Source organism: Myxine glutinosa, chromosome 4, assembly GCF_964187855.1.
Source record: "Myxine glutinosa chromosome 4, kmMyxGlut1.1, whole genome shotgun sequence".
Taxonomy (NCBI): domain Eukaryota; kingdom Metazoa; phylum Chordata; class Myxini; order Myxiniformes; family Myxinidae; genus Myxine; species Myxine glutinosa.
Window position 1 is genome coordinate 167,606,091 of NC_136264.1, and position 23,829 is coordinate 167,629,919.

Genomic DNA, 23,829 nt, shown 5'->3' on the forward strand with positions numbered 1-23,829 from the left:
CAGATCGAAATATACCTTCAAAGTTTAGTCCATGATCGAATTCCGGCATCGCATGGGGTTCTGCCTTCACAAGTGGTTGCCATCTTTGTTTATAATTCCACACACTTTTAAACACTGCTGTGTCCCATTGGTCCTTCAACAGGCTTCCAACAGTACGATGTATATCCAAGATGGCTTCCAGTTGCTGCTTCCTATCCTGCAGTTGTCTCACCTCCAGCATGGCACCACACCTTTAACTCCTACTTGATCTGTAACAAGCACCTCAGGCCCTGATACATAAATCTACTTGTGATTCTCAATTTATTTTATTTTATTTGCCTGAAACACTATATTCACAACTTGAGCTTCTGGTTGTTATGATCTATCATGTTAAATTGTTTGCTGTGCAATAAAACGAAAACACTCTTCTTATTTGTTTATTTAACAAATTTGACTGGATTATGGAAACTCCGTTATGCATTTTGAGATTCAGTGCGCCAATATTTGTTTTGTTTTTTTTCTTGAAGTTTTCTTTGTATACCATCTCAAAGCTTTTTTTAGTTTTTGGTTATTCTCACCGACATTGTTAGTAAAAATCCTTTCGATTTGGGAACTTTACCATGGGCGCCTCGTCGATAGTTCGGCTCCAGAATGAAAATGGACGCACATTTCCGTGTAGCCCTTTGACGCATTTTGCACAAATCGTTTGGATGTACTCGTGTTAACCGGGCGAAGCCCAAGTGGAATTGCATCTGACATTGCTTCTGGTGACCGATCTACTTGTAATGTTCTTGTTCATTTGTGGTGAGTAACAGGGGACAAGCCAGACTGAAGCAGAGGTTGTCTGTGCGACTTCAAGTTCACGTCGACCTTTGAAGTTCTCTTGAACAAAGTCTGCTTCGATTATGAACGTGAGTCGGTTGCCACAAACTGAGTTTGCGTAGTTCGAGTTTGGCTCGTGAAGTTATCAGAAAGAAGTCTTAATAGCCTCGTGCTCGGTCTTGCTAAGCTCTCTCGCCTTTTTTGCACACATTTCAGGGCTTTTGAACGGTTGGCAGCAACATGATCCTCGTTGATCTTTTTTGTTAAACGCCAAGATGTCTGTGTTCAAGAAAATGTTTATGCTTTCTGCAAAACAGCAGAGCTTGATTGGTCATAGAAAACGTTTTCTTGTTTTCAAATGTACAGAGGTAAAGAAGCATCGACTGAGTGTCTCCCTTACTTTTTGCAGTTACGTAGTTGGACCAAAATAATCGACTTTATTTGTAAGTATAAATCTTGTAATTGGTTCTGAGCGCTTGCAAAAGTGCTGGTAGTTTGTACAGGAAAATGGCTTTGCAAAACACAAAAGGCCTCTTTGAACATGGTCAAATTGCTTGTACATGGTTTGTACGAGCAAGGGATCTGCAAACCCTTCACATTCCCCACCAACCCCATCCCACTCCCCCTTCTTCTCCCCTTTCAAGCAAGCCTTCACAGAGGTTCTTCAGAGGTTCTTCACAGAGGTATGGGGTGCCAGTCAGTGACTGTACACTGAAAAAGCTTGAGGGGGGGGGGGGGGAAGGGGACTGAGCAATGAAAGGGCAGATGGTGTAAGACCAGAATGGTGTCCGAAGACAGGAGAGGCCAACAACATGTCTGTCATGCTAGAATGACAGCCCCAGAGATACTTGGCCTTCACCAATAATCTCAGTCGACACAATTTCTGTTTGAAACAAAAATGGATTAAAGCAATGCGGAATATATTTGTGTAATGCATTTGAGCTGTTGAGAGGATTGAGAAAGCGTGTGCTCTCCATTGAACAACACAAAAACTGTAATAGAGTTTGGAAAAAAGAAACTGCCATACTTGGTGTTCGATATCGGATTAAGCATCGGTGTGAAGAGCCTTAATTGTTGCGTTTCTCCTGCTTGCTCGAAATGCTGTTCAAAGTTGTTTATTTGAGCCACAAACCCTGCATTTTTCTTTTGGAACACAATTGTGCAGATGAAAAGCAGTGCTTCAATTGTTTGTTTTATTTCAAAGGTTAATACTTGGATAACTCTGTTTTTCAATAAATCCGTTTCAAACAGCATTGTTATTTTGTTTATGTACAACTCGTTCATTGGTGGTCTTGCATGGGGAACTATTCATCAGCATTTTTGAATGCACTACTTTGCTGTTTATGTATTCAAGATCGATGCTTGTGGAAGAGGTTGAACACACAACAGACCAATAACGTATTGGAAAGGGGGAAAACGCACAACAGCATGATGGAGAGTTGTGGGAATTAGATAAATTGTGGGAGGGGTAGGGGGACAGGACATGGGGTGAACGAGCTGGATACAAGCTCACACACATCAAGAGGAGGAAGGGAAAACCAGGGATGAGACAGTAATGGAACAAAAAATGAAAAGTGTCGAGAGGGTAGAAAACACTACCCTGGGAAGACTGGTTCATGAGGGTCTCAAAGATCAGGAGAATGGATGGGGATGATCTGATATTGTGGTGAGCAGCCATCTTGAAGCCATAGCGAGAAGAATGACATTGAACAGATTGAGGAGGTTGGTTCCACAGGTGAAAGAAGAGGAAAAATGAGTTGATGTGAGCAGCGTGCTTGGAATTTCAAACTTTCCCCAGAAGTGGGTTACTAACTGACTGTACACTGAAAAAGCTTGGGGGGGGGGGGGGGGGAAAGGGGACTGAGCAATGAAAGGGCAGATGGTGTAAGACCAGAATGGTGTCCGAAGACAGGAGAGGCCAACAACATGTCTGTCATGCTAGAATGACAGTCCCAGAGATACTTGGCCTTCACCAATAATTTGAAACAGGTAGTTAGTTTCTGCGTTTCTCAAAGCTGAAGATTAACCCACAGGGGGCAGCAGTGAAGAATGTCTGCTGTGTTAGTACTCTATACAAGCTGGAAAATTTGTTTTGTTTGTGTTTTGACTGCCTTCTGAAACAGTTATGTGGACCAGGCACAGGTTTATGGCAGGTATGTGACAAAGTTGTGCTATTTCTGTTTAGTGATTGTGATCTCTGTAAGTGGGTCTCATCAAAAAGTAAAAGCACTGTCGGTGTTTTAACGGGGTTAGAAAAGGTCAAGGTTATGGATGGGGAAAGATAAGAGGTGGTGGTGAACAGCTGTTTTGAAGACCTGTAGGGAGAAGTGGGATTGAAGAGAGTGGGGGAGTTTGTTTCAGAGGTGGGAGAAAAGAGGAATGAAAGAGTAAAGGTGTGCATAGAGTCTTGATTTTGGCAGTTTCACCAGAAGAGTGTTTGTGGCAGATCTTGTGCGTCCTGAAGGAATATTTGGGGGACAGAGCACAGATAGAGCTGGGGGAGCAAGGCCAGAGAGGAGTAGGTGTAATACAGAAAGACCACTAAGCTACCTGCGGTGAGTGAGTGAAAGGCCGTCACAATCGGCTTCATCGCGGGATATTCCAATGATTCTGAAAGCTCTGGTTTCAACAGCGGCAAGCCGAGCTAGATGTGAGGCAGGAGCACCAGCCCAGAGGGGAGGGCAGTATTCCATCAAGCTGTGGATGAAAGCCTTGTATGTGGTGAGGAGCTCAGGTGTGCCAAGGAAGGACTTCGCACGACGGGGGATGCCAAGTTGGCGACTGGCTTTGGAGGCCAGCTTGGAAATGTGGCTTTCCCAGGAAAGATCATGGCAGATAGTGAAACCCAAAAACTTGAATGACAAAACTTCCAGAAGATTGTTGACAAAGTAGATGGGAGGGTTGCCCAGTCGGTCTTTTTGGAGAGACATAGTGAGAGTGTGAGATTTGTCAGGATTGAAAGACATGTTCCACTTGTTAGACCAGTTTGTGATTTTTTTTTCCAGGTCTGCAGAGAGTGAAGAGGCTGCAGACTGCCGATCTGAGGATATGGAGCGGCAGAGGAGTCATCAGCAAAAAGATAGAGGATTTTCCAGAGAGTTGGAGAGATCGTTAATGAATACCAGAAAAAGCACGTGGCCCAGAACACTGCCTTGAGGAACTCCAGAACTGATTTTTGGAGATGATGTTGTAGATAGCGACGAATTTCCTTGTTTTGATATTGATAGTTCACCTGGAACGTAGTTCCGGGGAGCTTATGCAATCATGCATTGTGCGTCCGTCAGTCTGTAAACATTTGCAACTTCTCCGAAACCGCTGATGGGATTGTGACCAAACTTGGCACAAATTATGTTTGGTATCTTGTGACTAAAGTTTGTTCACGGCAATACAAAAATTGAGGTTTAAGGGGGTTTACTGGGGGTCAAAGTGGATCCAGGTTAGACCCCCCCAAAATAGGAATTTGCTTTTTGCTATGAAACTACACAATATTTTGATGAAACTTGACCACAACCTTCATCACCTGTTGTGTACCAAAGTTTCTTCACGGCATTTAAAAAAATCGGGCCCTAAAGGGATCCCCCCAAAATAGGTATTTGCTTTCTTTTCAGAAACCATACATGCAATTCCAATTAAACTTCACCACAACATTCCTTTCATCACCTGTGATGTACCAAAGTTTGTTCCCAGCATTAAAAAGAATCGGTGTCTAATGTGGTCTATGGGGGGATTGCCCAAAAATAGGTATTTGCTTTCTTCTGAGAAACTACACACGCAATTCCGATGAAACTTGACCACAACCTTCATCACCCATGATGCACCAAAGTTTGTTCACGGCATTAAAAAAAAAAAATCGGGCCCTAAGGCGGTCTACTGGAGGGTGGGAGGGTTGCCCCCCAAAATAGGTATTTGTTTTCTTCTCGGAAACTACACAAACAATTCCAATGAAACTTGACCACAAAGTTCCATTCATCACCCGTGATGTATTGTTACGTTTGTGGGGGGGGTAGGCAATGAAATACCTTAGTCCAGGTAGAAGTGTATAGATTATCATGCTCTGACTGTCATGAAGAAGAAGAATCCCCATGTACCATAAGTAGGGTTGCGTTTAGACCGGATGTCGTGTAAGAGTGTATCTTTGTCCCCATGGCGAGGAGTTGGGTTATGTTAATTTGTTAGGGATTAAGGGTAATTGATTCCCTGTATGTAATTGGCTCTGTAAACTTTTGCTGTGTTCCTTATGACACCGCACTACACACCATAGCCAGGCCAAGCAATTGACACCATAATTAATAACACTAAATAAACAACCGGAAGCCGGACATTGAAAACTACCGCGGGTTCTGCCAGCCGAGCCATCACAAAGGCCGGCAAGTGGTGATGAGGCCACGCCCCAAAGAACGATTGGTCAGGACGGCGATATAGTGATGTCATGGTGGCCGTTGATTGGACTGCATACGGACCTCGTTGGGTGACGTACGAGCTTTGAGAAAAAAAAGACGAGTCCCGACATTTTGTCCTCGGGTCCTGTCTTTCGTGACGAACAGGCATTTATTTGTGCATATTCTCTTACACCTAGGGCATTCATCGCAAGCAGGCGCATCTTCCTCTTGACCCTGGCTTTGATCGCGTGCGGTCGCAGTTCGTGTTTTTGGTCCCGAGATTGAACACCAGTGGTCGACATCCTTGCGGCTCGCTTGGTTCAGACAATCATCGTTGGCGGTCAAAATCGTGCTTTCTTGGGTTCTGCTGTTCCGGGCTGGGAAAAAGGCAGACAAACTCTCTCCTTCTTGGTGTTTGCTCGTGGCGGTCTCGCTGGTGCCGTGTGCAGACTGAGTGGAACAACTGGACTCTGTGCGGCCGAGCAGTAAGGAGTGTGGGCCTGTTCGTTTCGTCATCGACGGCTGCCAGGGTGCCAGGACTGCTAGAGGGGTCCATGGAGTGCAGGCAAATGCACCACACGGGCACAATAATTACTTTCATTTATTTTCCCTTTGTATGTATTCGAGTCCATAAGGAGGATTCTCAACTTCGGAATATTTTACCGTGCATTCTTTGTTCCTTGGCATTATTTTTTATTAAACCTGTTTATTTGTACATTTTAATTCCATGTCTGGTTTGAGTTGATTATCCAGGTTCGAAGACGTCCAGTGGGGTCCGTGAAGGTAAGAGCTTCGTTACCCTTCATTGCCCTCATCCCCCGCGCATATTAACTCCGCAATAGTTGAATTGAACGCCTTGGAGTGTAAAGCTTGCTCGGCTAACCCGTCCCCAGGGGTGTTCACCCTGGGAACGCGACAGTACCAATGTTTGTTCCCGGCATTTAAAACTAGAACGACACTCTTTGACGTCACGACGTCGACCGATATGCTTCCGCCCACATTAATACATCATTATAATACTTGTACCAAGTTTGATTTAAATCCATTCAGCTATTCTCAAGTTATCAAATTTTTACCTGATATGACCTCTGAATGTATCAGTTCATGTTTACATCATTATACATACCTGCACCAAGTTTTAATTTAAATCCCTTCAGCTGCTCACAAGTTATCACATTTGTACCTATTATGACCTCTGACCTTTGACCAAAGGTCTTTGCCCCCAAAATCTAATCAGTTAATTTTTACATCATTATACATACCTGTACCAAGTTTGAATTAGATCACTTCAGCCATTCTCAAGTTATAGACCTATTACTGACTTTGACCTTTGACCTATTGGCCCCAAATTATAATCAGTTCATATTTACATCATTCTACATAAATGTATCAAATTTGTTCAGAATCCCATCACTGGTTCACAAGTTATCGCGGTAACAGGATTTTTACCTAACATGACCTCTCACCTTTGGCATTTGACCTCATGACCCGAAAATCTAATCAGTTCATTGTTACCTCATTAGACATTCCTGGACCAAGTTTGACTAAGATACCTTTGGCCGTTCTCAATTTATCGCGGTAACGAAAACCTATGATGGACGGACGGACGGACGAACAACCTGAAAACATAATGCCTCCGGTGACTTCGTGAACGGAGGCATAAACATAGGAGGAATACCCCTGGCGCTCACCTGGTAGCATAAACAGACAACACTGACTGAAGGTATTTTAAATCAATTTCAATGGTTGCTAGAAGACATGGCAGCATGTATAATTATACTAACATAATCATAAGACTTTAAACAAACAAACAAAAAAATACCTATTTTGGGGGGCAGCCCTCCCCCCTAACCCCATCCCGGTATACCTCCTCAGACCCTGATATATTTAATGCCTTGAACAATCTTTAGTCGCAACACGACAAATATAATTTGTGCCAAATTTGGTCACAATCTCTTCATCGGTTTTGGAGAAGTTTCAAGTGTTTACGGATGGACGACGCACTATCGCATAAGCTCACCTGAACTTCATTCCAGGTGACCTAAAATTAAGGCGGTCTAAGGGGGTGGAGGGGGGATAGGTATTTGCTTTCTTCTCAGAAACTACACACACAATTTGATGTAACTTGATCATAACCTTCGGCTTCATCACCCGTGATGTACCAATGTTTGTTCAAGGCATTAGGAAAAATGGGGTCTCAGGAGGTATACTGGGTTGGGAGAGTCGGGGCGTTGCCCCCAAAATAGGTATTTTTTTGTTTGTTTGTTTGTTTAAAGTCTGATGATTATGTTAATATGATTCTACAAACTGCTCTGTCTTCGAGCAACCCTGAAATTGGTTTAAAATACCTTTCGTCTGTGTTGTCTGTTTATTCTACCAGGTGAGCACCATGTGTATTGCCCCTATTGTTTTTTTTGATATCCGCTTGTGGCCAGTTTACTATTCTGCAGCTGCACTAGAACACTGAGACTGCATTACTGCCGGTTGGTTTATGTCTTTGAGTTTGTTCTTTGGGGTCAGATATGTTTTCAGGATTACCTTCGTTCTATGGAGGTACTCTTTGGTAATTATTGTTTTGCGCATTTTTTTAATGACAAATTTGGTGGCTCTCGGTGGTTGGAGAAGTCCAAAGGCGAAGTGGATCCAGATCGACTCCATCACGAAAAATCTCCAAATAACATCGTTCGTATTTGATCCAGCGGTGAGTTATCCCCGGCATGCTGAAAACAATTACAAACTCCCGACAAAAGAATCTCTCAAATATCAGGGCTGCCACGTGGTGGGATCAATGAATGTCTACCAACTGATACTAGCAGACGGGAGAACCAGCTTAACGTCCACCTGAGTGACGTCACAAATTGTGATACAAGGTGAAGCTACAGTTTTTAATCGTCGTGTCGGGAAACGAACCATAATTAGTAGTCCTGTACCTGGCCTGTAGACCCGTACGCAAAATGGTGTTGGGGAAATTTCACACTTGAACTGAGTTAGTGGGCCCCTAGAGATGAAAAATCACCGAGGTGCTTGTCCGTCATGGTGTCACGAATGGCGCTATGGCTGAATCCAATATGGCCGTCGTCGGCCATGATGGAAATCTAACTTTTTTGCTTTTGAGAGCATATTTAAGTGTAATACCTCTATTTCAACTAATTTTGAGGTGTAGAATTCATTTCTGATGTTTTGGCCATTCTGGATCATCTTCACCCACAAAGGTCATGGTCAAGGTCATTTATTACACAAATGAACTTTGTCCTATCTTGGCTGTTTATAGCAGTAGAAATGGGTACAATATATCTAGTTCAACTTATTTTGTTGTATAGAATTCATTTCTAATTATTTTTTATGATACAAGGTCATATTGACATTTATTTTTCCAAATTAAAGAAAAATATTTTCAACTGTTTTGAATGGAGAAAATGCAGTTATATAAAAAGCGTCACTTTAGCAATAAGACTCAAACTCATATCCTCTAGTATTAAAATTCAAGATTGCCTCCTGTATACATGTGTTTTGTTTGTTTTGCCATTTCATAACGTTTTCAATGAGTTCAAATGAGTTCATTCTCATTTAAACGATAGTAATATTGACATTTTAGTTTGATGCATGGGGAAATACATATTCAGGTGTCGTATGTTGGGAGATTCCTGTGAATAAAAAAGTGTGTTAAATCTGTTTCTCGTGCTGCCCTGTTTATTTCTAATTGTCCACCAGAAAATCGTTCCACATTTAGGTAAATCTTTTTTTTTTTCTTGCAGCTTTTCAACATGAATAGTGACTTAATTTCTGTGATGCTGCATGTTGGGTGATTAGATCGATCACTGATTAGCAACTACATTATAACATAAAACTTGAGTAAGAATTTTCAGAATAATGAGTTTGTTTTTGTTTTTTTTGTATACAAGATCGAGGCTCGTGAAAGAGCTAACATTAATCACACAAAAAGTCAAACCGACACATAAAACACAAAATAAGGGGAGCAGTAGACAAGATGGGGAGAGAGGGGGAAGGACACAAACACAACATTTGAGAGCAGGGACAACGAGAACTGTGGGAGGGAGAGGGCTTGGGGGGAGGTGGGAGAGGTATAAAACACATGGACACTGCAAGGACTTCCAGGAAAGAAGTTGGAATTTCAAAAAAGTGGATCCAGGGTGAATTAACGGGGGTAGAAAAGATCAAGGTTTTGGATGGGGGAAGATAAGAGATGGTGGTGAACAGCTGTTTTAAAGACCTGGAGGGAGGAGTGGGATTGAATGGAGTGAGGAAGTTTGTTCCAGAGGCGGAAGTAAAGAGGAATGAAGGAGTGAAGGTGAGCCGAGAGCCTAGATTTTGGCAGTTTAACCATAAGAGGGTTGCTGGCAGATCTTGTGCGACCTGTAGGAATATTTGGGGGGCAGAACACAGAGAGAGCTGGGGGAGCAAGGCTGGAGAGGAGTCGGTAGAAGACAGAATTTATAAATAGAATAAGACAGAATTTATTTATAAATAGTAAGAAGACAGACAGATTTCCATCACTCTTCTCAACCAGTCACTTTCATCCCTCAACACATGACCAAACCATTTCAACCTGTTTCTCTTCACAGCATCCATCACAGGCTCTATTCCCATCATATTTCGCAATTCATCATTTGTCTTCCTCTCTCTCAATGATACCCCGCACATCCACCGAACCATTGGCATTTCCACCCTTTCCAGCCTTCATTGCTGCTCGACGCTCATTACCCATCTCGCCCACATAAATCATAACACTTCACACACATGCAGCATACACCCTGCCTTTCAGCACGCCACTCAGTTCCCAAAACTTCTTCCATGCACATCTTTCTCGCAACCGTTGCCGAGTCTGATCCACCTTCTCCATTCAGCATGTCTCCTAGGTAGCAAAATGTTTTCACCTTTCAGCTTCCCGCCATCTCCAAGATCCAACTCAACATTTCCTCCATCTGCAGGTCCCGCTGTGCACACCTTACACTTGAATGTAGCTGCCACACTAGTTAATGACCCTCTCAAACCACTCTTGTCTTTACAGGCATTCCAGAGTTTCCCAAGTCGTCTTTTCACAACTGAGAATGAGTTCTGGCTATTAGTAGGTAAATGGTAATTGTTGTACTAAAATTACCTTTAAACCATCAATTATTACTTAATAAATGATAACATAAAACTCATAATGGTTTTTTCTGTGTGCTGTTATCTTTAACTACACAAACATTGAGTTTGTTCTTAATTCTCTTGTGTTTTTCAGGTGCCTGCATAATGCTGAGGAATTCCTGAAGTCTTCATCTTATGATTGTGCACCACAGAAATTGATTACCATGGAACATTCTTCTATACCTGGCCCCAGGAGGATGAATTTAGTCACCTCAATGGTAGAGGATGATGTGTTTAATCCAAGCTTATGGTTCATCAAGAATGCTGTAGTCTCTGAAAGAGAAGGAAACTGGAATCTACTTGTGGCTACTGTTGAGGATTCTATGCCGATCTTTGCAGAATTTGACTGTGTCAACGACCTGCGTTATGGCTCATTGTACCTTGAACAAATCAAGGTATTGGAGTTCACACATCCAGAAGTCTACCGACGCTTCTCTATGGGCCAATGGGTTGTTCAGGACCGTCCAGGCTGTTTCTGTGCTGTTGCAGGTGACATGAAGGTCGAGCAGACCATCCAGAGAGTGTCAAAGGGTCCTGGAGGTCACTATGTGGTGGGTGCCACACGCAATGCCAGTGCAGTGGCTGAATTTGAGCTCCTGTTCCATGAGATTGGGTCTATCACAAGTCTCCTCAACCTTCTCACCACCAACCACCCCATGATTCACACAGAATGCCATCTCCAGCATGCACTCAGTGGAACTCGGCGTCTCACATTCAACCAGAATGTGACAAAGCTGCTGAACTTTGTGCTAGAGCGGCAGAATCCATATTCAGTTATGGTCGATGGGCCTGTGCCACTGCACAATCTGCTCACAAAGCTAGCTGTTGACCAAGAGGTTGCTGTGCATCTGCTCAAGTGTCTTGAGATGGTGAGCATGTCTACCGCTCATACAGGCAAGAGCGTTTGGTTGAGAAGACCAGAAAAATGAGCACAAGCATATCAAAGAGAAAGCTGCCCCAGTTCACCGACCAGCCACAGAAGACATCAGCAACCATTCAAAGGGAGAAAAAGAACCTCTCATCCAAAGATGTGTCAGAGGCACAGAGGAGTATGGACATTGTTAAGGAACGGGGCATGAACCTCAAGCAGATACTAAGTCATGATGTGCTCCCAATGTCTCCACTGTTTGATGGTGACCTTCCAGCTCATGTGAGCAAGTCAAAATTTGTTGGTGAGATTGAACCTGGACTTGACTTGACCAAATGGAGTAAGAAGTCTGCACTTGCAACTCATGTTGTGGTAGACTTCATGTCTAAGATGAGGCAGATGCCACTAGGACAATTCTCTACTTTGGGTGCTGTTATCAATGCCATCATCACCTTAGCATCATGCATCTGCCAAGAGACAGAGTTCATTCATCTTGTTCTAGATTCCTACATTGAGATGTCTCTGAAGGAAGGGGAGCGTATGCGGCGTACTGACATGACAAAAGGGATTGACATCATTGGAATGTACACAGACACACCCATCCCCCATCAACATGACAAGTTTTGGGCATCTGAGAAGAACAAGCAGAATCTCCAGATGCTGGTCCGAGATATGGTGTGTAAAAAAAACCTATGGAAATGCTACCATCATTGCCAGCTCTGTTGTTTCTGATGATGAGGTGCTTCCAGCAAAAGCAGGTTGTGGTGAAGAGATCTCAGAACTGTCAAATTGGATTGAGGAGGCAGATGCTAGGCTGGTCGTGCATGTGGAGTGGGCTGTTCGTGTTAAACAATGCAAGAGAGTTGTCATAGTCTCCAATGACACAGACACCTTTGCATTACTGCTACGCTATACCCCATACCTCCAAAATCTGGGGTTGAAAGAGATCTGGCAGGAGTATGGTACTGGTGAGAAGCGCCGCATGCTTCCCCTTCATCAAGCAGTTTCTCAACTTGGAGCACCACTTGCCAAGACAGTGATCAAGGCACATATATTGACCGGGGATGACTGCATGAGCAAGGTGGGGACCAAACATGCAGCTATGGCTTCTGACCCAGTACAATATCTGACAAACTTTGGAGAGGCAGAAACCTTGTCTGAACAAGATGCAGCTCTAGCAGAGAAGTACTTAGTACGTGTCTGGGCAGGGGTCAGGTCAACTACAACTGTTGATACATTCGACCAGCTCAGGGTAGAAAACTATACCAGTGCCAGTGCTGGAATTGATTCTCTCCCTCCTACAAGCATTGTGATCAGAGGTCACATCCACCGTGGAGCCTTTCTGGTGCACATGGCATGCCAACTGCTTGTGACAGCCAATGAACATGAGGCAAGACTAGATCCAGTGGGACATGGATGGGAGGAGCACTTTGGCACACTTCTGCCATCAAAATGCCGAAAGCCCTTGCCGTCAAATCTGCTCACAATGTGCAAGTGTTCAGGCAAGTGCAACACTCGATGCTGTGAGTGCCGTTCTGCTGGACTTCAGTGCATAATATTCTGCCATGGAAAGATGGATAATGCATCCTGTATAAACATTCCACGGAATAACTAACTTTCATCCACATGTAATATGGTGTACTTTGAAGGAATTGGTTACTCGATTTTGTTTTATGATTTAATTTGTATTTCACTTGTACTCCTACATAGTATAGTCATATTTGTCATAGTCAAAAGCCAACAAAATAGGTGGTATAGTAATAGCCGATAGAATGTAGTATTAGAAAAGAATTAGTTAAATTTAGAATAGAATAGAATTAATTAAAATTGGTATGTATATAATAGTAGTTACTTAAAATTAGTATAGAATATAATGGTACTGTGGCGGACACGAAAGCCCACTGGCGTGGTGACATCATTCCGCGCACCAAGTGGGTGGCGGCCACGCCCGAGGGATAGGCGTGGCCTGAGGATATACACGGGGCGCGCAGCCCGGAGCGCGCTAGTGTTACAGTGAGCTCCTGAAATAAAGACGCTTATAAGTTACCGCTTGTCCGCTTCCTCCTTGCTCGCAAGCAGCGCGCGTAACGCCGCGCTTTACTGGTGACCCTCGACGTTGGATCTGCCGGAGCGATCCTTCCACACACGACGCCATTGCCATGGCCAACTTCATCAAACTTCCCGAATTTTGGGAGGCCCCGGCCGAAGTCTGGTTCGTCCAAGCCGAAGCCCAATTTCAGCTTCGGCGCCTCACCGGCGACGACAAGCGCTACTGCCACGTCGTCGCCTCCCTCGGGCCCGGCACAGCCGCTCGAGTTGTGTCCGTCCTTCGCCACCCACCAGACGGCCACAAGTACGAGGCACTCAAGCAGCTACTCCTAGCCACGTTCGGCCTCACGGACGACGCACGGGCCGACCGCCTCCTGGATCTCCCCGAGCTCGGCGACACGCGCCCGTCGGTCCGAATGGACCATATGCTGTCACTGTTGGGCGACGAAGCCCCCGGTTCTCTATTCCGGGTGCTTTTCCGTCGCCAACTTCCAGCGCAGGTTCGCCTCGCGTTGGCCGGGACCGTGCTAACGGAACCCCGAGCATTGGCAGCCGAGGCGGACAGGTACTTCGCGGCTTTGGACACGCAGGCGAGAGTCGGTGCGGCCGTCACGGACCTCGAGGCTGATGCTGCTGATGATGCTGATCCACAGCATCAGCTTACACAGCATACGCAGCATGCTGATACGCACCTCGTGACCGCCGCCACACCCCGCCCACTGCCGCGGCGAAAACCGCCACCGCGGGGAAAACCGCCAACTCCACTGGCCTGGCGGAGCCAGCCGCGCTCCTCCAGCTCCACCACCTGGTGCTGGTTCCACGCCAAGTTCGGCCACGAGGCTCGGCAGTGTCATCCGCCATGCTCCTTCAACAGGTCGGGAAATGCCCGGGCCGGCGCTCAATAGTGGCGATGAGCGCCGGCCGTTCGAGCAGCCTGCTGTTCATAACGGACACCTTATCCGGGCGCCGTTACCTGTGCGACACGGGAGCGCAGGTGAGTGTCGTTCCCGCCGGTACGTCAGACAAGCACGCCGCGGGCGGGGGCCCCGCGCTGCTTGCCGCGAACGGGATGCCCATCCGTACGTACGGAAAACGCTGCCTCTCTCTGCGGTTCGGAGGGCAGGTTTTCCGATGGACGTTCGTCACCGCCGACGTGCCCATGGCACTGCTTGGCGCGGACTTCCTGTGCGCTAATGGGCTCCTGGTCGACGTAAAGCGCAGACGTCTTGTCCAGGCCGAGACGTTCAGCTCACTCGCTTGTGCGCTGCCCAGCTCGTCGAGCAGCTCAACGAGCGGCTCGCCGAGCAGCTTGCCAAGTGGCTTGCCGAACGGTTCGGTTCCGGCCACGTTGATCTGTACGCTTCCGGCAGCGGATGCATTCACCCGCCTCCTCGCCGACTTCCCGGCCCTCACACGGCCCACCTTCTCGGCGGGGGCCGTCAAGCATGGGGTGGCCCATCACATCCCCACCGTCGGGCCACCGGTCTACGCCCGGGCACGCCGCCTCGAGCCGACGAAGCTGGCGGTGGCAAAAGCGGGGTTCGCTACCCTGGAGCGACTCGGCATCGTTCGGCGCTCGGAGAGTGCTTGGGCGTCGCCGCTGCACATCGTGCCGAAGCCCGGCGGGAGATGGCGACCGTGCGGGGACTATCGCCGTCTCAATGACGCCACCACTCCCGACCGCGACCCCGTCCCCCACATTCAGGACTTTTCCGCCCGTTTGGCGGGCATGTCCTTCTCAAAGGTGGACGTCATACGCGGCTACCATCAGGTCCCCGTCAGGCCGGAGGACGTCCCAAAGATGGTGGTCATCACGCCATTCGGACTCTTCGAGTTCCTGCGGATGCCCTTTGGTCTGAAGAATGCGGCTCAGGCATTCCAGCGACTGATGGACAGCGTCCTGCGCGACTTGGATTTTGTCTACGTCTACCTGGACGATATCCTCGTCGCCAGCGCGTCCCGCGAAGAGCACCTACGCCACCTCCGCACGCTCTTCGAACGCCTGGGCCAGCATGGCCTGATTGTGAGCCCCGCAAAGTGCCGGTTCGGCGTCGCCGTAATCGATTTTCTGGGGCACCGTGTCACCAGGCACGGAGCCGTCCCCCTGCCAGCCAAGGTGGAGGCGGTGAAGGGGTTTCCGCGCCCCCGCACGATCAGAAGGCTGCAGGAGTTCCTGGGCATGGTGAACTTTTACCATCGGTTCCTGCCCCGTATCGCCCAGCTCCTGTGCCCCCTGCACGAAGCTCTCAGAGGTAAGCCGGGCAAAGGCGACGTTACCTGGACTGAGCAGATGGACACGGCGTTCACGGGTGCGAAGCTCGCCTTGGCTAACGCCACCATGCTCGCGCACCCGGCGCCCGATGCACTGATCGCCATCACCACCGACGCCTCGGACTACGCGGTGAGCGCGGTGCACGAGCAATGGGTGCGTGGAGCTTGGCAACCGCTGGCGTTCTTTAGCCGGCAGCTTCGCCCGCCCGAACGCCGTTACAGTACCTTGACCGCGAGTTGCTCGGGCTTCACTTGGCGGTCAGGCACTTCCGCCATCTGCTCGAGGGCCGTGCGTTCACGGCCTTCGTCGACCACAAGCCGCTGATCTTCGCGATGGGCAAGGTCACCGAGCCGTGGTCGGCCCGGCAGCAGCGTCACCTCTCGGCCGTGTCCGAGTACACGACGGACATCCGGCACGTCGCGGGGAAGGACAACCCGGTGGCGGATTGCCTTTCCCGGGCCGTCGCCCACGCAGTCCACCTCGGCATCGACTATGCCCGGATGGCAGCGGGCCAGGCCGCTGACCCCGACGTCCAGGCCTTGCGGACCGCCATCACGGGCCTCCGCGTCACCGAGGTGCCGTTCGACGGCGCGGGCACGGCCCTCTTGTGCGACGTCTCCCTCGGGCGGCCTCGCCCCATCGTGCCCACGGGCTGGCAGCGCCAGGTGTTTGACGCCATCAACGGCCTGTCCCACCCGGGCGCGAGGGCCTCCCAAAGGTTGATCGCCGACAAGTTCCTCTGGCATGGCCTCCGGAAGGCCGTCCGCGGCTGGGCCAGGACGTGCCTCGCGTGCCAGCGCGCCAAGGTGCACCGGCACACCCAGGCCCCGTTGGCCCCGTTCACGGTGCCGGAACGCTGGTTTGACCACGTCCACGTGGACCTGGTGGGACCTATGCCCCCCTCGCGGGGTTTCACCCACGTCCTCACCATGGTGGACCGCATCACCCGGTGGCCGGAGGCTGTGCCCTTGGCGTCGACGACGGCGGCGGACGTCGCGCAGGCTTTCATCGCCACCTGGATCGCCCAGTTCGGCGCCCCCTCAGACATCTCGTCCGACCGCGGCCCCCAGTTCACCTCGGAGCTCTGGGGGGCGGTCGCGCAGGGGCTCGGGGTCCGGCTGCACCGAACCACGGCCTACCACCCCCAGGCTAACGGCCTGTGTGAGCGATTTCACCGCTCATTGAAGGCCGCGCTCCGGGCCACCCTCCGCGACGGCGGCTGGGTCGACAGGCTCCCCTGGGTCCTGCTGGGCCTCCGGACGGCACCCAAGGAGGATATGCGCGCATCCGCGGCGGAGTTGGTCTTCGGGCAACCGCTGCGGGTGCCGGGCGAGTTCCTCCCCGACTCCACGGCACCATGGTCCGCGGCACAGCAGCGCTCCGCTCTGCAAGAGACCGCCCAGAGGTTCGCCCCGGTGCCAACGGCATGCCACGGGCACCCACCGACGCACGTTGCCCCGGAGCTTCGCACGGCGGAGTACGTCTTCGTCCGCCACGATGCCCACCGGACACCACTGCGGCCCCCATACGACGGGCCTTTCCGCGTGCTGGAGACCGGGGCGAAGCACTTCACCCTGGACATCGGCAGTACTCCTGACCGCGTTTCTGTAGACCGCCTCAAGCCGGCCCACCTCGACATGGACCATCCACCGCCAGTGGCCCGACCCCCGCGTCGGGGCCGCCCCCCTGCGGGCGGACCCCCGGCACCGCCCAGCCCCGCCACCACGCCGCCCCCCGGTCCTGCACCCATCCCAGGGGCAGCCAGGGGCATCCCTGCACCCCGGACCCCGCCGATCGCCAGGGGGCGCTTCGGCCGGGTCATCCGTCTGCCCCGCAAACTGGCCCTCCGGGTGCGCGGGAATTCTGGGGGGGCGCGTGTGGCGGACACGAAAGCCCACTGGCGTGGTGACATCATTCCGCGCACCAAGTGGGCGGCGGCCACGCCCGAGGGGTAGGCGTGGCCTGAGGATATACACGGGCGCGCAGCCCGGAGCGCGCTAGTGTTACAGTGAGCTCCTGAAATAAAGACGCTTATAAGTTACCGCTTGTCCGCTTCCTCCTTGCTCGCAAGCAGTGCGCGTAACGCCGCGCTTTAGTACTATGCATATATGTAATGGAGAAAACAATATTGAGTTTTTGAGAAATGTCATTGGTGTGAATATTTCAATGTCAAGATGACTTTCTATTAAAATAACAATGTCATAAATGAATTCTATGTGTCAGAATTAGTTGAATTTGGGGTATTATACCTGTTTCTACTGCTATACTTAGCCAAAATATGGCCAAGGTCATTTTGTTACAAAATGACCTTGACCATGACCTTTGTAGGTGTAGATGATCCAGAACGGCCAAAACAACATCAGAAATGAATTCTACACCCCAAAATTAGTTGAAATAGAGGTATTACACTTACATATACTCTCAAAAACAAAAAAGTTAGATTTCCATCATGGCCGACGGCGGCCATGTTGGATTCAGACATAGCGCCCGCCATTCGTGACACCATGACGGACAAGCACCTCGGTGATTTTTCATCTCTAGGGGCCCACTAAGTTCAAGTGAGAAATTCCCCCAACACCATTTTGCGTACGGGTCTACAGGCCTATTCCTGCATTATAGAGAGCTGGTAGGTAATAGAGTCTTGTCGGACTGTTGCTGCATTTCCATTGGTTGTTTAATACTCGTATGATATTCATTTACAAACCAGTGTAACAACATTATTGGGTGTTGCTGGGACTCATTTCCCTTTTTCCCGACGGATCTAAACCGTACTCTCTGCTCTGGGTGGAATAGAAGGGAGGGAGGATCGGCTGGGGGTTGCTGCCGCTGAAAGGTGAGGGGCGGGGCGAAGCGAAGTGGGAGGTTCCAAACACCGAAGGACTTCCCCTCGCCCCGCTCCCCGCCCCGCCCTCATCGCCACACTCCTGCTTTTGCGGGTCATTTACCGTCCTTGTTCAGTTCGTTAATTGTCTCCTTTATCAGGGAATTTTCCAGCATTTTCAAAGGACAAGGATCGTCCAATGTGCGTTGGTAATGGGTAACACGATGGGACCAGGAGATATGTTATCCCAGCTACTAAATTACCAGAAAAACGCAGGTACGACGATTAAAAAGTGCCTTTTCACCAACAACCACTTGACGGTGTGTGGTGTTTCCACCCGACCCCCTGATCGCCCCCACCCCCTGATCGCCCCCACCCCCTGATCGCCCCCACCCCCTGATCGCCCCCACCCCCTGATCGCCCCCACCCCCTGATCGCCCCCACCCCCTGATCGCCCCCACCTCCTTGCTCAGAATCGAAATCCATTACGGGAAAGAGGAAGTCGAGCGATGATGCGAGATTTTTCTCGAGGGCAGTCACACTCACTGTGACGCAATCCCGGCATCATCAGGGGATCGTGGAGGAGGGACGGCGGGAGATGAGCGGCTGATGGTGCCGGTGGCGGATCGCGATGGAGCACATCAAAACGCCCAAGGTAGGACCTCCTGCCTCGGAGGAGACGCACCCACCCTGGGGCTGGAGCCGAGCAGGCCGACGCAGGAGCTCGTCCCGGCTCGATGTGACGTTCTGTGACGAGTTGGCTCCCTTTCCCTTCGCTTCATACAGCGGTATTTCCCACGCGATGCGCAATGCTACTCGCCGTCGTGCGACCGGCGCAACACCTCCTGAGAAGGCGCAACCAGGGTCGCAACGACTGCTATTAAAATATACTTTTCATTAACGAGGGTCCCGCGTTGGCGAGTTGCAGAAATCGTTTTGATTGAAAGGAAAATATAAAGGAAGAAATGCATTTGTAGACATTACACTCTGCAGTATTGCTAAGGGAGAGGTCCCGGGCCTCCTGACTCCACCCCTCCCCGGGCCTCCTGACCTCTCTCCATCCCCGGCCCTCCTGACCCCTCCCCCTTCCCGGGCCTCCTGACCCCTCTCCATCCCCGGCCCTCCTGACCCCTCTCCATCCCCGGCCCTCCTGACCCCTCCCCCTTCCCGGGCCTCCTGATCCCTGCCCATCCCCGGGCCTCCTGACCCCTCTCCGGCCCTCCTGACCTCTCCCCATCCCCGGGCCTCCTGACCCCTCCCTCTCCCCGGGCCTCCTGACCCCTCTCCATCCCCGGCCCTCCTGACCCCTCCCTCTCCCCGGGCCTCCTGACACCTCCCCAGCCCCGGTCCTCCTGACCCCTCCCTCTCCCCGGGCCTCCTGACCCCTCCCTCTCCCTGGGCCTCCTGACCCCTCTCCCTGGGCCTCCTGACCCCTCCCTCTCCCCGGGACTCCTGACCCCTCCCTCTATCCGGGCCTCCTGAGCCTCCCCCTTCCCGGGCCTTCCTCACCCCTCCTCCTTACCGGGCCTCCTGACTCCTCCTTCTTCCTGGGCCTGCTGACCCCTCCCCCTTCCCGGGCCTCCTGACCCCTCCTCCCTCGTTGAGTCCCTGTTTCAAGGCTCGTAGAAGAGCTAGAACACTGAACAGATCAGGACACAGAACAAAACCAACAGTAGACTAGAATCCGGGCACTCGGTAGAGCGCATACCTTCGCCGCAGCTACTGTTCTGTACTTGGCATGGGAGTGTATGCGATGTGAAACTTTATGTGAAATGCGATCGATTTTTAAAAATCAGAATTTGAGCAAATCTGTTTCATTCGTCTGTTAATATGCCTCCCCGATTGACAAATCTGCAATTTGAATTTCATTTGAGGTTGAAATGATTGCGGGAGATCGCGTTATAGTGATGACGTCTTGGATGGACATCCTCTTCTTCAGTCGCTCATAACTTTGAGTGAAATACGATCGAGTTAAAAATAGTCAGAATTTGAGCAAATCTGTTTCATTCGTTTGTTAATATGCCTCATCTCTTGACAAATCTGCAATTATAATTTTTTTTGAGGTTGAAATGATCGCGGGAGATTGCGTTATAGTGATGACGTCCTGGATGGACATCTTCTTCTTCAGTCGCGCATAACTTTGAGTGAAATACGATCGAGTTAAAAATAGTCAGAATTTGAGCAAATCTGTTTCATTCGTTTGTTAATATGCCTCATCTATTGTCAAATCTGCAATTATAATTTTTTTTGAGGTTGAAATGATCGCGGGAGATCGCGTTATAGTGATGACGTCCTGGATGGACATCTTCTTCTTCAGTCGCTCATAACTTTGAGTGAAATACGATCGAGTTAAAAATAGTCAGAATTTGAGCAAATCTGTTTCCCAAAATCTAATCAAATGTGTCCCGTATAATAACCAATCATCCCACCAAATTTCATGCAATTCGGTTGAATACTTTTTGAGTTATGCGATTAACATACACACACACAGACATACAAATAAATACACAGCGATCAAAACATAACCTTCCGCTTTTGCGAAGGTAATAAGTGGCCGAGGGGGGGGGGGGGGGGGGGGTTGTTGGATATAACAAGGGTAGAAAATATCATGGTTATGGATGGGCGAGATGGTGGTGAACAGCTGTCTACAAGACTTGGAGGGAAGAATGAGATTTTTCAGGAAGTGGTAGTTGGTTCCACAGGTGGGGAAAAAAGACGTAGAGTTGAGTGATGGTGAGCAGTGATGCTGGAATTTGGGAGTTTCACTAGAAGAGGGTTGATGGTGGACCCTGGTCAGTCTTGCAGAAACCTGGGGGGGGGGGGGGGTGGACGAATCATGGATAGAGCAGAGGGTGTGAAAGACCAGAAAGGAGGTGGTAGAAGACAGAGAGACCACTGACCTGTCTGTGATGACGAAGTGAAAAGCCCTTAGACTCAGTTTCTTCGTGATCGTTTCCAATGATCCTGAAAGCCTTGGTTTCCACGACGTCAAGCTAATCAAGATGTGAGCCAGCCCAGAGGGGAGAGCACTACTCCATCAAGCTTCATATGAAGGCCCTGTAGGTTATATAGGACTTCAGGTGTGCCAAGTATGGACTTTGCATTATGGAGGATTCCCAGTGGGCAGCTGGTTTTGGAGATGTGGTTTATCGCTGAAAGATCATGGCTGATAGTGGTACTCAGGAGTTTGAGTGACTGAACTTTCCGAAGAGGATTGTTCAGAAAGTAGATAGGAAGATTTGCCAGACGATCCTTCGAAGAGAATCGTGAGAGTGTGAGATTTGTCAGGGTTGAAAGATATATTCCAAGCATTTGACCAGCTTGTGATATTTTCAAGGTGTGAAGAGAGGAAGAGGTTGCAGCCTGTCTGTCTGAAGGATGAGGGATGTCACGGCAGAGAGTGGTTATCAGGAAATAGATAAAAGGGATTTTCCAGAGAGTCAGAGAGATCGTTGATGAATATTAGGAATAAGACTGGGCCCAGAACACTGTCGTGTGGCACTCCAGGCTTGACAGGGAGAGGAGATGAAAGGATTCAGTGGAGCGCCACATGTTGGCTACGAGTGTAGAGGAAATCAGTACCCCAAGAGTGGAGTTGTCCTTGGATGCCATAGGCAGAGAGTTCGTATATGGTGGGATGCCAGACTTTATCAAAAGCTCGGGATATGTCCAGAGACTGCCCTGAACTCATGTGTGACATTGAGAGGCATCATCCATTGTTGGGAGAGTAGGAACAGCACGTCCAAGGCGGAGTGATCTGGTGTGAATCTGAATTGGTGATCTGAGATGAGATTAGGCAGTTGGAAATAAAAAGGAAGTATTTCGTATCAACTGCGATGATGGATTCCATGATGTTGCTGACGACTGGAAGTAAGCGAATTGGTTTGTAGTTGATGGGATCGGTTTTTGCACCTTTTTACACCTAGCAGTGCGAAGGAAAAAGTGGGGTTAAGCAATTGATTCACTTCTGTCTGTCCGTCCGACCATCGACAAATGTCAGTTTATGATCGAGGAACAACTTAATTTCAATTGAATGTTATTTATACGTTGAACACAAATCGGACCATCAATCGGAAAACGAAGCTCCTGTTTAGTAGTAATTTTTTTTAAATTCGTCCCGATTACACATGCGCAGAGAGGAGGGAATACGTTTTTAAGCGGTGAAGCCACTTCAATATTTGGCTATGTTCTTCCAAGTCCTGTAACTTGCATGGATTGCACACATAGTGCCTAACTGCACCACTTCCTTTGGACATGGGTGTGATTTTTTTTTCACTCTGCCTCCGGCAGTCAATCAAAATTGAAAATCATTCCAAACAGGAAACTTCTTGTTTTTAAGGACGTCATAATGGACACAAACAACAGGTACAAAGAAGGAATGGAATGTGTTAAAAAGGTGGTTGCATCAACGGGAGTAAACCTCCAGAATATATTTAATACGACCTTTAAAATCATTATTCTATTTCAATTGAATTGTATACCTAAACACTGCATGGGGTAAGGTGTTCTATGAACTCTCTAGGTTATGTTGTGCAATGATGGCCGATTTCCAAGCAGGTGGAAGATGATATGGGCAAATGATAGGGTGAAAAGGGGAGAGAGAGGAAGTGCAAGAGCAGCAGAGCAGGTTTTTAGGACATGTGAGCTGATGCTGTCCGGTCCATTTGCAGAATCAGAGTCGAGGGTTGGCAGAAAGTTCTCCACCTTCTCAGGTGCAAAAGACACAGAGTCCAGGAGCAATTAGTTGGGTGGGACTGGGCAGCATAGATACAGAGAGAGTGGGGTTGAAGACATCAGATTTGGAAGCAAACACAGAATTTAGGATTTGCGGTGGTAGGGTGAGAGAGTCTTTGAGGGGGCTGAGTGAGGGAGAATGTTTGAGGTGGGTGGGGTAATGGGGAAGCATTTAGAGGGTGGGGTGAAGGGGGAATGTTTGGGTCAGGTGTAAGGGGGTAAAGCATTTAGGGGGGGTGGTGTGAGGGGGAAGCATTGAGAGGGTGGGGTGAGGAGGGATGCAGAAAGGGGAGACATAAGTGGAAGGATGAATATGAATGATCGTTTTAAGGCCATTTTCCCCACCAGAGCAGGGGTTAGCCTTGCGGGCCCCATGACAATCATGGTTCCCTGTTTGAGGCAATGTTTTTATGGCCGGATGCCCTTCCTGGCGCCAACCCTTAGTACCCGGGGTACACACCGGGATCATTCACCCCAGCAAGCTGGTACTCAATTTGCTGACCTCGGAAGGATGACAGGCTGAGTAAACCCCCCTGGTGTTAATTCAGCGATCGACCGGGATTCGATCCTAGGATCCCAAGCCGGCCCCTAACCGCTAAGCCACACCAGGCCAACACCAGGCCATGAAGTGGAGGGATGCTGATTCCAAATTGTCAAATTGGAGAAATAGAGATTAAGATCATTGGATGGGAGGTAATAATTTTGTTGAAGTCACTGCAAAAGCTGACAGACAGTTAAAAAACAATCTTTATGAAGA

The 23,829-nt window shown here is 49.2% G+C and overlaps 2 protein-coding genes and 1 long non-coding RNA gene across 6 annotated transcripts in view; 2 read left to right on the forward strand and 1 right to left on the reverse strand.

Annotated features, from left to right (window-relative positions):
- The window catches only part of LOC137425489 (protein FAM114A2), a 78,721-nt gene extending 76,667 nt beyond the window's left edge, over nt 1-2,054 (forward strand). For both annotated transcript variants that reach the window (XM_068113986.2, XM_068113985.2), the window contains exon 14: nt 143-2,054. In XM_068113986.2, coding sequence (XP_067970087.1) covers nt 143-247 — 105 coding nt within the window. In that variant the 3' untranslated portion in view covers nt 248-2,054. The remainder of the gene's footprint in view (nt 1-142) is intronic.
- LOC144891853 (uncharacterized) overlaps nt 1-18,903 on the reverse strand; it is a 119,259-nt gene extending 100,356 nt beyond the window's left edge. The window contains exon 1 of the long non-coding RNA XR_013623249.1: nt 18,885-18,903. This is a non-coding gene — a long non-coding RNA (uncharacterized LOC144891853). The remainder of the gene's footprint in view (nt 1-18,884) is intronic.
- LOC137425488 (phosphatidylinositol-3,5-bisphosphate 3-phosphatase MTMR8) overlaps nt 18,821-23,829 on the forward strand; it is a 54,857-nt gene continuing 49,848 nt past the window's right edge. For all 3 annotated transcript variants that reach the window (XM_078776730.1, XM_078776732.1, XM_078776733.1), the window contains exon 1: nt 18,821-18,993. In XM_078776730.1, coding sequence (XP_078632856.1) covers nt 18,970-18,993 — 24 coding nt within the window. In that variant the 5' untranslated portion in view covers nt 18,821-18,969. The remainder of the gene's footprint in view (nt 18,994-23,829) is intronic.